The following is a 14,310-nucleotide window of genomic DNA, read 5'->3' on the forward strand; positions in this document are numbered from 1 at the left end:
TGCCCGCCCGGTATCTAGTCAGCGTTGGGTCTGGTTGCCCATCAAGCAGTCGCGGTTCAAACCCTCTTCCACCTGCACCAGAAGTGCCAGCTCTACCAGAGAAGTTCGAACGCAGCACCGTTTTGACTGGCGCCGAACGTCACCAGCCCTTTTAGTCCTCACCAGGGTTAACGGGGGGATAACTCCTTGCCATAGATGCAGTTCTGATTTCTGGTGAAGCAGCAAAAGGAAATCCAACACTGCCCGCTTTACGCACCGAGTACCTCACGGCATTTCAGCAAGAGAGGGACAGTTACAAAAAGTTGAATCTCTGTTTCCATCTGTTTTATGTAAATGCCAGAGGTCTCATTTCAGGGTACCCAAAACAGCAAGTTCTCTCTCGCAAGAAAAATAATCTGCGCCCAGAGCCTTTTTAAAACCTCCTCTCCCTCCCTGTTTTAGTTCCCGGTATCAAGGGCACGCTTCAGACGAAACGTTTAACTCGGCATCAAATTTTCAAGCACGAACCCCATTAACACAATAACAACCCGGTAAACAAACACCGGTGCAGTCAGCACAGCGTCTCACCCTCATTACCAAACCCTGAAATCGGCCCCGTACCACGGTGACCTCGGTTCCTCACCGGGGGGGGGGGTGGGGTGTGTGGAGGGGTGGTGTCCCTCTTCGTCAGGCAAGCCGGGGGCTGGGGTACGCGGGCTGCCTCTGAACCTCCCCGCGTGGGGCAGAAGCAGCCCGCGTACCCCCGCCCCAGCACCTGTTGCGCCGCCATTTGGCCGTCGGAGAGGGGGAAAGCGGCGCAGGCGGCCCCGCTCGCCTCCTCCTTCCCCACCCGACAACTTCCCGGGGCATAAACGGCCGCGCCAGGTGCCGCCCTCGCCCTGAGGGGACGCCGAGCGGTTGGCGGGGCGCGGGGTGGGGGGGCGGGAACCGAGAGACGCAGCCCGACTTTGGCAGCGCGGCCGCTGAGCTGAGGGCGAGGAAGCTATTTCTGTGGGAGCGCGGCCGGCCTACCCGCCTGCCTCCTGCCCGCCCCGCCCCTCACACCAGCCCCCCCCTCCGCCCTCCCCCGCCGCTGGCTGCCGGCTGACAGGTGCGCGCTCCTCCGCGGCAGCAGTAGCGGCCCCGCTCGCCCCCGCCTCTCCCGGCCCCTCTGCGTGCCCCGCGCCCTCACCAGCCCCGGCTCCTCCGGCCCCCGCCCGGCACGACCCCGGATTGTTTAGTCCTTGGGAAGCTGGTCTGGGTCCAGACTTTGCTTTGATCCTTTATTTTTTCTTGGTTTTTTTTTTTTTTTTTTTTTTTTTTAAGAGAGGGGGAGAGAAAAAAAAAAAAAGCCAAAGAAAAACAAAACCTGGAGACACAGAAAAGGGCTCTAGGAAAAAGTTTTGGATGGGATTATGTGGAAACTACCCTGCAATTCTCTGCTGCCAGAGCAGGCTCAGTGCTGCCTTCTCCCCAGCGGCGCAGCCCGCGCCGGGCGCTGCTGAGAGACGCCCGGGCCTCGGTGCCGCGCCGCCAGTGCCTGCTGTGCCGCAGCCCCTCGCCCCGCCGGCCCAATGCTCCTCCTCGGGCTGCTCCTGCTGACATCTGCCCTGGCCGGCCGGAGGCAGGGGGCCGCCGCCGAGTCCGACCTCAGCAGCAAGTTCGCCTTCTCCGGCGCCAAGGAGCAGAACGGTAAGGAGAGGCAGCTCCCGCCGTCGCCGCCGCCGCCGCCGCCCGGGGCAGGGGCAAGGCGGGGGCGGGCGCCCGCCCGGCGGGCGCGGAGCGGAGCGGGGCTCTCTCGCCTGCGGGGCTGCCCGGCGCCGCGGAGGGGTGGCGGGTGGAGGGAGTTGGGGGCGGGGGGGGGGGGGTGGGGTTGGGGGGAAGCTTCGCGGCCGGTCCGGGCTGAGCGGGGCTCGGCAGCCGGGTGTTCGCCCGCCGCCTTCAGGGGAGCGCGGTGGGTAAAAGGGCAGCGGTTAGGCGGCCGGGAGGGACCCCAGCGCCGGCTCGGAGGCTCCCTCCTCTGCGGTCGGAGGTGCAAAGTGTTCCCCCCCTCACCACCACCCCCCACCAAAAAAAAAAAAAAAAAAAAAAAAAAGCAACGACCCGCGCACCTTTGCAACCTAAATGCTTAGCTCTCGGGGTAGGGGGGTGGGTTTTTGTGTCTGTGCGTGAATGAGTAGTATTTTGTACGGGCTGGAAACGAGCTAATCCTGCATAGGAAATGAGAATTACTTTCAACTTTCAAGTGTACCTGAAATGTTTAGAAAACTCTCAAATGCAAGTTCCCTTGGGCTGGGGCTGCGCAGAGCTGGAGAAAGACTCCTTTCATACAGCAAGGGCAGCTTCGGGGTGTGTAATTTGCTTAGCCTCTGAACTCCATATGATTTACATTATTCAGATTTTTAAGCGCCTTTCCTCTTGATCTGCTATTATGAAGTCATTTTAAAGAATATTTTACAAACTGAAACGTTATATACTGCATGAAACCACACTTAGTGTAGAATATCTAAATTTAAGGCTGTTAGCATACATTCGTGGAAAACCTGATGCTTAATGTACGGGGGGGGTGGAGGGGGGTGGGGGTGGGTTTGAAAAATTTAGTACTTTGCATGTCAGCTAGAACAAGCTTTCTCCCTGGGCACAAACCAGCACAAAAGGCCAAGCCGGGAGCTCTCAAAACTCTCTGAACTGTAATGAAATAAAGCAGAAACGCAGATTCGAGGCTAATTCAATTCTCTCAACTTTGAACTTGGGACTCCCCAGATAAAAGTATTCTACGTCATATCTTTTAATAGAAAGCAAAGTTTCAGAGAGCTCTTGCAAGCACTCTGTGAATGGGTAGAACATGCAGTGCACCAGCGAGTTTAGCAGGGGGAGATTAATACTGCTGTGGCCTGCTAATGTGATGATATATGGCACCTGTGGACTGCCGGAGCTGCTGATCAAAGAGCAGCATGGGGATCAATCTCTAATCAGAGCAACTGTGAAGGGCCAGAGGAAAGTGATCAAAAGACTCGGAGACCCGGCTATTCTGACAGGAAACCAATCAGACTTTGTGCACAGTACAGGAAATTATCTGCTCTGTGTGAGAGAAGAAATCACTTTCTACCCCTTCCCAGCTTACCTGACATTTAGAGGCTTTAGGGCACCAGTTTGTGACAAAATGGACTTGGCACTAATATACTGAAATCTCATGCTGTTATGCTGCCTTCTGTCAAATTTGCATGGTGTGCGTGTGAAGCGCATCGACACGCAGAGAATTACCATTGCTTTGCTTTAACTTTGTCGGGACTGGAAAGAAACCTGCTATGCTATCAGTCTTCCCTAAGAGGTTTGTTACAGCATAATGCAGCTGGGCCCTGAAGGGCCACCAGGGTCCAACAATGGGAGCACAATAGTGTAAAAGGTAGATCATATGGCATAGAAGCAAAACTGATGTAAATAAGTATATGTATACATGACAACACAAACTAGATTCTGTTCAAATATATCAGAAATGCAGCTGCCTCAGGTCAGGCTTCAACTGGTTTGCGATGCAATTTGGCATGCTCTAAAATACAGTCACTACATCTTAGAACAAATGCAAAGCCAGGAGAATTTTATTTTTTTTTTCCTAAAAGTGCCCTGAAACAGTATTCTGTAGGAGTTTGCACTCACCACAGTCCAGGTTCTTCTTGTAGCTTACTTGAAGTTTCCTTTTCACTTGTTCAGTTGCAAAACTTATTTTAAAATTTAGCATGAATTGAGGTACAACTAAGTACCAACCCCTGACTTTTCTTGACTGATTTTAATTATTTGGGGGATCAGTAACACTGGTCAAACCAGTTCTTACTTGATTTAATTAGAGTGATTTTTACACTCTGCTGCAATCTAAAGATTGTATAGCTTTTAGCTAGAGGCAGGTTAAAACTCCCTGGAGTATGAGAATGAGATATTGCTGTTCGCATGCCAAGTAATCTTTGGTCAGGAGAGAGGGAGATTTTTCACTCACGCACTCTACAAATAAAAATTCTGTCCTCTACTTGTAAAACTGCTAAATAGCCAAGAAGTTTTGCAGTAGAATGGATTACAGTGTTACTCGGCTGCACACGTGGGTGCTGTAGCTATTGCTTCAAGGTGATACTGAAGATGTCTATGACCAGTTATTAAATCAGTGGGACTACTTTTGTTACAAAGGGTAAGCATGTGCTTAAGGATTTTTTTTTTCATAATTGGTATTTATTTATTAGCGAAATGATTATTAACTTCAAAATTACAATTGGACTCGATTTATTTACTAAATGTAGACATAAGGAGTTCTCTTGTTTCTGCTGCATAGTGAGGGTCATTTTAGGTGGCAACTTGCTAGTGTAAAAATTTCTTTGTAATTGTAAATTAGATATTCTTAGAACACAGTATTTTGCTGCTAATTCCTAGGAATTCAGTGTGATGGTTGTTGTGGGGCCAGTGTGGCTCCGCTTGAAACCACTTAAAACTACCTTCTTGTTTTTATTGGCCCTCTGTTATAGTCAGATTTTCTTTGAGAACAGGTTGTATTTGTAACTCTGCTTGACAGTCAGGGGCTTTATGTGATTTCCTTGAAAAATTTATATTTATCTTTAATGGGTTTATTTTATTCAACTGAGTAAATACTCATCTGGAGGATCAAAGAAGTTTATGCAGCAATTTTCTGGAAACTGAAGTAGTAGTAAATGGTGCATGTAGTGATGGCTCCCGTTTATCTGGATGGATTTAATTTCCACAATTCTTTGTCATGTTGAAAACCAGATTATGCTTTGAGGGGTTTTTCATACTCAGGTGGCTTTATCAGTTCTCTTATGGCTGTCTGGTGTATTTATTATCATTTTTCCACCTTGAAGTAGAATGTCAAGAAAAATTGATCACTCAGTTTCTTTTGAGGAACAAAACTGAATCTCTTGCATATTGAATTTGATTACATGGGTGGTTTACTTATTTCTTCCTTCTATTATAGTTCTTGCTACTTTTCCATCTACTTTTGACTGCTGTTTTTATGTAGTATCTTCATCCTGTTTCTGTAGTTTCAGCAATGTTTGAGGAATCTATTGGTGGATTGAGTAATGTGAATGACTTAATTCTAATGACTTAACTCTGGTGGTCTGAGTGCCCTTGCTTGTGTTATATTATTAGTTTGATCTAGATTTGATTACAACATGAGATGGCAGGAGAATCTAAGTTCTGTTTTCTTGGCTGTCTTAGGACAAGATGTGATAAATATTTAAAGTAATTTTGCTAAGCTATCAGCTGTTATGTTTTCTATGACAAATATGAGGATGTTTTTATGGAAAATAATGTAAAAACTACTACTGGGTGCCATAAGCAATGAAGTGTATAGCTTACATGGCATCTATATTTAAAATGTAGTAGTGATGACTTCAGAAGGCCAAGAAACTGAGCTCAGTTAGCAACTCACCAGGGCCAACTAGTTAGAAATACTAATTTTTCTGCAGTCAGTTTCAAGTGTGAATGAACAGCACTAAATAGAGTTGCTGAAGTAAATCTTAGAAAACCAAAGTACTTATCTGATTTTCATTGATCCTGCACCACAGGTAATGTACCCGTGATTATCTATCTTTTGATAGATCTGGATTTCTTTAAGGTTGTCGTGTTTTTTTTTTTTTCTTCCCCCACATGAATAGAAACTCTTAATAATAAATTTCACTAATTGATCACTTCATAATATATTTCTTCTGAAACAGGCAAGGCTTATGTCGCTTAAAACAAACAGGAGCCCTTGAACTGGAGTTTGAGACTGGCATATCTCAGGCCATCCTTGGAAAAAGTTGGTGGATGCAGCTGAAACTGAGCCAGTGGCTGAAGTGCCAGAGGGAGCTTCTGTCATCACCTCTGTGTGCACGGCCTCATACACCTCCTCACCTAGAGGATTCCCCAGTTCATGTATCTCCAAAGGGAGCCTCCAGCTTATTCAGGGACAGAGACAGCATCACAGTGTAGAGTTTCTGATTAAGTCCATTTAACTCAGGCTGAACACCTGAAAGAAGGTGTGGATGTCCAAATGATGCAGTGCATTGAGTCCTTGCAGATGGGAATATAAGTGCTTTTGCTTAAGTGCAGTCATTTGAGTGCAAAATTATCTCTTATAAACCAACATAGTTTAAAGCAGTGGGAGTTAGCGCTACCTCTGCTGACTTTTGTTGAATTGCTGAGTGCCAGTACAGTCTGTTGACTACTGCTGGGTAGCAGAAATTTTCTTCGTTTTGAGAAGATAAGGAAGTATAAAATCTGAGCATGTGTCATCTATAGGGAAACGTGAGAGTGATGCAGTTTTTCTCAAGTTTAATCTATTTCGGTTTAGTCCAAGACTTGTTTTGAAATGTTTTAAAGCCCTTTTCCTGGAGAGTGCAGAATTGCACCACATCCTCTTTTGACTTTAAGCAAAAGATTGTGGCAAATTAGAGAAGTTCTTCAACACTGCAATAAATTGCAGTGGAAGAAAGTTTTAAAAACTGGTTTCTGCTTTTGTAGTTGACTTCTGGTATATTGTCTGCCGTTCAGCAGAGTGCTGCTTGAGACTTATCCTTAGTCCTGCTGCTTCTCTCAGTTTCTTCTGTTAGGTAGAAGTAAGCGGTTTAAAAGCAAAGACCATTTGCTACTTGTTCCTAATATGTAGGCATTCCAGCCTTCCCATATCTTTGTTAAATATCTTGAATGGAATTTAAGAGAGAAACAGGTAAAAATCTTATTTTTCCAGTAACTAGTTCTTATTAGGTTTGCAGGTCAGACTTTAAAGCTTTATGTCATGTTGTTTGGGTGTTTTTAGTTTGTCTGTCAGTCAGATACAGAGTTTTACAACAGAGAAGAAGCGCAGGGCATACCTTGAGACACTGACAGTTATACTACCAAAGGGCTTATGTTGAACTTTGTCTGCACGTAAACATAATGACTTTTATATCTTATAACTTCATCCAAACCCTTTGAATCTAATTATTACATAGTAAACATGTAATAGCAAAGTACTGGTTTGCATCCTACAGCAGTGGTTGTGCATTATAGCAGAGCGGTTTTGGGGTTTTTTGTTGCTGTTGAGTAGTTGCTGTTCTTGGTTTTTGCTATGTCTGACAGTTTCTGATTACTAGAAAGAGGATGCGCTGTGCAAGCCCACTTCCTTTAGCTGGAAATGAGCCTCCTCAATTGCTTTATAGACAGCTCTTGGCTTTGCCAGAGAGCCATGCCTTTGCTTTTTAGTCATAAAGTGCATGCCATGGAAAGTACACTTCCTGGTGTGTAGCGTCTTAGGAATTGGCCTATATGTAAATAGTCTTTTCACAGAAACCTGTGAGACTTAGAAAAAGTTACACAATAGAAAATGAATATAGCTGACATGTAGAAATGTGTTTATTTTAGTAGCACTTGGGTATCTGTATGAGTACTTAGCTGTTTTGGAGTTTCTGAGAAATTAATTGTATGTTAAAACTTACTCAGCCCTGTTATTCCCTTTTGGGGAAAACTTTTGCAGCTTGTGTTTGAATGTGAAATGCTTTTATTCAAATAGGTGAGAGAAAATTCCTAATGTGCTACTGTGAAGCTAAAATGTAAATTTATGTTTTCTAGAGGCTTCATTAAATTGTAGGATGTTATTTTAAGGTGGCAATGCCAGGAAAATTTATTCATAGCTCCATCCATAGACATCCTAGCCCTAGAGTTCATCTGTCTTCTGATCTTCTCTTCTCGATATCCTTCTGCTGAGATTTTGTAAACATATGCCCAGTGTTACATTGGGTTATTTGTGCTTCATTTCATGATCCTACAGCATACTAAGCAGTTTTCCTTTAGGTGAACATACTCCATCTTACAAAGCATGTGTACAATAGCACCTATACACGTTTTTATAACCTAATTGTTTTCTACAGAAGTTGGTTGGCTGAGAGAGACAAGGCAGGACTCTAGACCCTCACAGAGAGAGTCGTACACACAGAGAGTAAAAAAACCTATTAAATTAATGTAAACAAAAGGAGAGAGCCCAGCTAATTCCTTGGTCTCCTGCAGGCCTTCTGCATTAGGGTTAGCAAGGGCTGTCTTTCTTCTGAGTTTAATTAGTTCTATTCCAAATACTCCATCTTTGTTAAGCATGGCCACAATTTTGGACTTTGACATTCACCTTGCATAGGAATGACTGTACATTTGCACTGGGCTCCTAGGCTGCTTGGCTTCTTGTCACTGTGGATTCCACTGAAGTCCTGCGAGTTTGTGTGCCACCCCTCAACCTCTTGTCAATGTGCTTTTACCTTCACCAACTAGATTGTCAGGTGAGCTGGCTGCAAGTCAAGTTAAAAGAATTCATCAGCTGTTTATTTAAGTCTCTTTGAGCTGCTGGATTGTTATTTCCCTGTGTGGCTGTTCTCATTCAAGCTGGGCTAATTTGAGAATACGCAGGTTAACTCTGCAGTGAAGATGTTCACAGTGCTAGTTGTGCCTTTTTTTTTTTTTTTTTTTTTTTTCTTTTTTTCTTCCTGCCATATTCATATGCAGGTGTTTGGGGCTGGGGAAGGAGAATATGTACCTCCCAGATACTGCAGTCCAACACAATACAGGCAGAAGCAGCATTTGCACATTAAATAAGAAAATGTTCAAATGTTATTTACCATGTAGTGGCATCATCGTTTTATAGTAGTAAAAATGGGCAAGTTGCAAGGCAGTAACAAATAACACCTTTTTTCAGTGGCAACGTGCCTTTTTTGTGAATTAATCCTCATAAATTATTCAATAGTCTTGCGCTTTGTGGTAAATTCATTCAAGGTATCATTATAAACACAGATGTTTTAAGGAGATTCTTCTAGGGTGAAGAGCACCTCTGTTCCTCTATTCCCTGAGAGCCCCAAACACTGAAACTTCTTCTTGAGTTTGTTAAAACTGATGATTAGCTGTATTAAAATAGTATGCAGGGATGGCTTAGTTTGATCACTGTTGTACTCATTTCTTTACATGAAGTGCAAGGTATGCACTGGTTCTGAATAGAGCCAGGTGAAGGACCTGGTGGTGGCAGGGTGGCGAAGGCTTTCCTCTGGTCATGCACTTTGCCAGCACTGTGGCTGGAAGCAGAAATCTTTGGCTTGAATTTTTTAGTACTCTGTTTTCTAGATGAACACTGGTGTTAGTTGAGTAGCTATTCTTTTATGTTCCCTATGATACTACAGTTCTACTAAAGGAAAGCAAAGGAGGTCTTCTAAGCTTTCAGCACATGTCTGGCGTAGCTGGTGATAACTTTGAGACCTGGATTTAAACTCCCTTATCGCCCTTATGCAGCTTTTCTCAAAATGTTAAGTCTGTCTGTCTCGGAAAAAGTAAAGAATATCTTGGGAAAAGGAAACAATGCTGCTTGTGTTTCCTGTACATTTAATTCCTTTTTGCATTGCTTCTGCTGTAATATTCTTATTATGAATTGGCAATAAATTATGTAAGAAGGTGGGGGGCAAGAGGTTAGATGCTGCAGTTAATTAGGGAATTGGTCCTGTAATCTGATAAATGGGCTTCAAACTAGGTTCAAGCAGTAAAAGGTAAAGGAGTGGTGCCTTTTCTGTAGTTTCAATATTCTACATCTTTAAACCATTACTCAGTTTGGCACATATCAGCAAAGTTGTAATTTTCTGTGAAGGAAAAGGCCAGGTGTAAAATACCAGGGAGTGTCATATTTGAGGAATAGCTTACACTAGAAAAATGGTTTGGGAGACGCTCTTAGCACGCTTTCCACGTCAGTCCATAGCTGTTAATCTCTCTATGCCACTTTTTAAGCATCATTTGTTTAAAAGCACGTGAAGTGGGAAAATGACTTTGTTGGAAGCTAATTTGTGAAATAATGCATAATGTCACTTGATTTAATTGTTATCTTTAGCTACAGACTTCTCCACAAAATTCAGTTGTCCAGTCTTTTATTAAACTGTTATTTGGGGAGCTTAATTGGATGAGCCATTGCATGATAGCAACTAGAATATCCAAGAAGTTTGATTTATTTTTTTTTTATTATAATTTTTTCCCCAGTGTATTTCACCATCTAACCATCTGACTACCTTCACCTTTGTTCAAAACAATCAGAGGCACGAGTCTTAGGGGCTCCACGTTCCTTCTTGGATTGACAGGAAACCAGTGCTCATTTTATACAATAGTTAAGCATTAAAAAAGACATATGGCACAGGAAATTCTTTTGCTGTGTGTGAAGGTATGGCATTTCCAAACTGAAAGTGTTGTTCTGACTATTCCACCGGTAGTGGTGAGTTATAGGAGGCCACTTCCATCTGCAGAGAGTCTGTTTCACTTGCTTGTGGTTCTGGGGCTCATTCAAATGCTCTAAAACAAAATAAAAGGAATGGATGTAATAACTTCTTTATGGAAAAGTCATAAAAAGCTACAGGGCCGTGTAAACAAATTGGGTCATTTACAAGATGTTTAAGTGATGGAGATTCAGTCCAAATTCAAAGGTGTGGATTAGGTTTTACAGTCATCTTGACTGAATTTTGCCCTCAAGAAGACTTTATTTTTCTGCCAGGAATGCCTTTGACGCTACAGATGACAAATTCTCAGAAACAGTGTTTTCAAACATTTTGGTGCATTCAGAGTAAAGCTGAGAAACAGGAGAACAATTCAGTAGTATAATTTCACCTTTTTCTAGGTGAATGGAGGGCCTTTCTTGACCCCACATGGTTACACTGTAAAGCTGTAGTGGAACTTTGTAGTGTTCCCAGGGAAAATAAACTAAAAGAGTTTCCCTTCTGGATTCAAACATGCCTGAACTAATTACAAAGCAACTGTTTTGGCTCTCTGCTCTGTTCGTATAAATAGGTTTGCACAGAACAGCAGTGACTGTGATCCAAGTTAAACTGTACTAGTCACAGAAACTTATGTTGGATCTAATTGAAACATTATACATTATGTCTATGGTGCGTCAACTCACAAGACCCTTGTTTCTCATTTCATCATTTTTCGAAGAGTACAGAATAAGTGGAATGGAGAAGAGGATAACTAATAGTTTTGTGTGTTAAAATACATTCCGCAGGGATATTTATATGCTTCAATGTAAATGTAAGGTTGTGTAACGACAATTTTCTCAAGTTTGGGGAAGGAGCATTGGTGTTAGCTACTATGGGGTGCTTACCTTCTCATGAGATGCGATTGCTCAGCTCTGCTATTACCAGTGCAACTTCACCTACCTTTCATAACTCTCCATGCACTAAAATCTGCAGATCATTTCAGAATGAAAATAACTTTACTAAGTGCAAGTTTGGAGTTAGTTGTAATTAACTGTACATGGGTGAAGCTACCTATTTTTAGGTACAGGGCTAAATAATGAATTGTTGACTCATCTTTTAGATGCTTCATACTGTGCCTGTGAAAATAATAGTTGTTACTTGGGAAGTGTATTTTTGTGACTATACAGTATTTGAAGAAGCTCTTCAGAAAGTGAATTCAAATGAATGTTGCACTGTACAGTGTCGATTCGTAAAAAGGTTTGTATTGTTGGCAATTTGCGTTTTAAAAATACAGTTTTTGGAAGTGGTCTATCTTAATATCTCAAGGCTTCGGTGTCTTACTACTTAGCATATTGTTACACAGGGAGATCCATACCTGCAAACACTTCTGTTGCTTGTGTAACTATAGTGGACCTGAAAGTGAAGTAAAGCCTCTTAATTGAGAACTAACAAGTAATGGCTCCAAAACAAACATCATTTCTAGACAAGGAGATGAAACTGTTGTATATGACCTTACCTAAATGCTACTTTTTAACGTATGACTAAGGATTCTTGTTGGGCCTGCTTTCTTTTCTTTGCGTCATTCAAAAATCTCCAGCCCCAGGGCATACTGCATATCTGTAGTCAGACTAGAGTCTAAAACTTGAAATACTCTAAAAAGTTCTGCGAAGCACTCACTGTATTTCTCATAGTACTTGCTGGTATAGGAATTCACAAAGTACTTGCCTCTAGTGCTAATGCAGCCTTGTAGTTCTTTGTTCTGAAGTGGAGATTGAATTTGTGATGAACAGTATCATTACTGCTAAGGGTCTTTTCCAGTAGAGTCTTTCAGCAATCTTTACCTATTCTCCTAAGATCCTTTATAAAGATTGGCATAAAATGATGAGAACAGCCATCTTTTTGGTATCTTCATTGGGGATCTCTATTTTATACCTGTTCTCAGTACCTGCAAGAAGTAGTATGTGTGTGTGGAAGTGAGTGTCCTAGGCTGAGTCTAAACAGGACTTGCAGAGAGTTTTTCAGCTCAATAATTTTCATCTCAAGAGAGACCATAGAGATTGTCTTTGATCTTGCCTAACACCTCAAGAGTGCCACAGCTCAGTAAAGTGAGTGTACCAGTAGAGAGCTCTGTTACTTAAATATCTACCTGATTTGCAAAATTATCTTACTGCTTGTGGGGGAAAAGATGGTTTTGTATAGTTGTCAAGTAGAAACATATACACGTTTCTAAAGCACGTGCTTGCCTTGTCACTGAGAATCTTGCAAAACTCTGATTGGCCTCATTAGTCAAGACGCATGTGAAGGTACTCTGTAGTGATAATACCTAATGAAATAGTTGTGATATGTTTCTGTATTGTTACTGCTTTTAATGTAATTACCAAAATCTGGACCTGGTCAGTTCTTTGAATTAGGGAAAGAAACGGATGATGTGCCTGTAGTATAACTCTAACACTGTCTGTTAGTTTTACAGGATCTGTAGCTTCTCTTTGAGATTAAGTTTGAGAATCTACAATGTTACCATGAAGAATATTGTTTCGAGGTTGGATCAATGCCCTTGCATAAAGCTGATTTCTCTTGCTCATTATTGAAAAAAACCCAAATCTTGTTAATGGTTCTGATGCATCTGAAACAGTTTAAAATATTTCACCATAGAGTGGAGGCTTAGTTTTCTTATGGACCGTTTTAACAGCACAACATTTATTTCTAGCAGCTGTTGTTTAATAGATGGTCTTTAATTACTCAAATTTATAGTTATGTGCACTTGTATGTGGTTTATTCTGACATTTTTATGTATGTGGATGCTTAATGTATGTTTGTTCTAATTCTGTTTATTGAGGTATATTCTTGGGCTAGATTGACTTGTTCAGATTTTTTCACTTTCGGGAAGTAATTGGTAAACTTTATGTTCAGTATTTGCATTTCAGATGAGAATATGTTCTCTGTAGCTTTTGAAAAAGCAAGAATCTCTTGTTTAGAGTTGGCTTGGGCAAGCAATGGTGAATATTGGAACTAAAACTATTTTGACTGAATTAAAAGTGGGTTAGCAGTATGTTAAATGGGTCTCCAAATGTTCAATAAATGAAACAGTGTGTAGTTTAAATAGTAATCTTGTATGTATATATGAAGATCAACTAATGCTAGGTAACATGACAAATTTACATTTCACTTTCACTTTCTTGGGTTTGGGAAGAAAGGAGTTTTCCTTGCTCTTCTACGTGTCAGCTGTTCTTACATTCATTTAATTCCAGGCAACAGGGGTTGTTGAACATGTGGATCATAGTCCAACATGCAGCTTGATGTGGCCGATATGCTCCACAGAGGGATAATGTCTCATCTGTGTGGCTGCATCTGGTTCACACCATCTGGTTTTGGAATGTGCATGTGCACCCAGATGTTGCTACTGAATACAGAATAGAGTAGCTATTGATTTCTGAGTCCTGTCACCTCGGCCCTTCTTCAGGATCTTAGAAGACAACTCTGGAATATGTTTTTGGTTTTGTTTTTTTAAGTGAATAGTTTTATAAATGAGTTGCAGCACCACCACCACCCCCCCCCCCCCCCCTTTTTTTTTTTCTTCAGTTGCCTCTACTGTATCCCCTTGGCTGGCTTAAGACTTCAGGGCAGCTACAATATAATGATGTTAGTTTTTAGTCACAAGTAGCTGTTTTTTCAGTTATATTCACTCTTTTCCATCGTTGTTTTGCGGGATAGTAATTGCTTTGAAGCTTGAAGTCTTCCCTAAAAGACATTTTGTAAAGTACTTAATATTTGTGGTAATAGACTGCATTTAGTTAACTCCTGCTCCTGCTTTAGTCAAATCCTTAATATAAAGGCAGTTCTAAACTTGCTGCTTACTATAATGCATGCTATTCTATGTACTAGTGATTTATTGTATTTACTGCTCCCTTAAGTATGAATGCTTCCTTATAAATAGTGTGTTACTAGCTGACTAGCTCTAGTCCTTAAACTTCCCCACTAACAGTACTTTGGATAGGTGTAAAAGATACAAAGATATATTGAGGAGTTGTTCACTAAGGTACCCCAAAAGTTTTCAATGTGTATCAGGAATTCCACTGAAGTTGAGAAGTGATTGGATGTAGTTACTAAGAAA

At 41.9% G+C, this 14,310-nt stretch overlaps 1 protein-coding gene across 1 annotated transcript in view; it reads left to right on the plus strand.

Annotated features, from left to right (window-relative positions):
- Window positions 1–1,065: 1,065 nt before the first annotated feature.
- The window catches only part of PDGFC (platelet derived growth factor C), a 139,685-nt gene continuing 126,440 nt past the window's right edge, over window positions 1,066–14,310 (plus strand). Inside the window, exon 1 of the mRNA XM_049833980.1 lies at window positions 1,066–1,671. Within this exon, the coding sequence (XP_049689937.1) occupies window positions 1,554–1,671 (118 nt within the window). The 5' untranslated portion in view covers window positions 1,066–1,553. The remainder of the gene's footprint in view (window positions 1,672–14,310) is intronic.

The sequence above is a fragment of the Accipiter gentilis genome, chromosome 3 (assembly GCF_929443795.1).
Source record: "Accipiter gentilis chromosome 3, bAccGen1.1, whole genome shotgun sequence".
Classification (NCBI taxonomy): Eukaryota; Metazoa; Chordata; class Aves; order Accipitriformes; family Accipitridae; genus Astur; species Astur gentilis.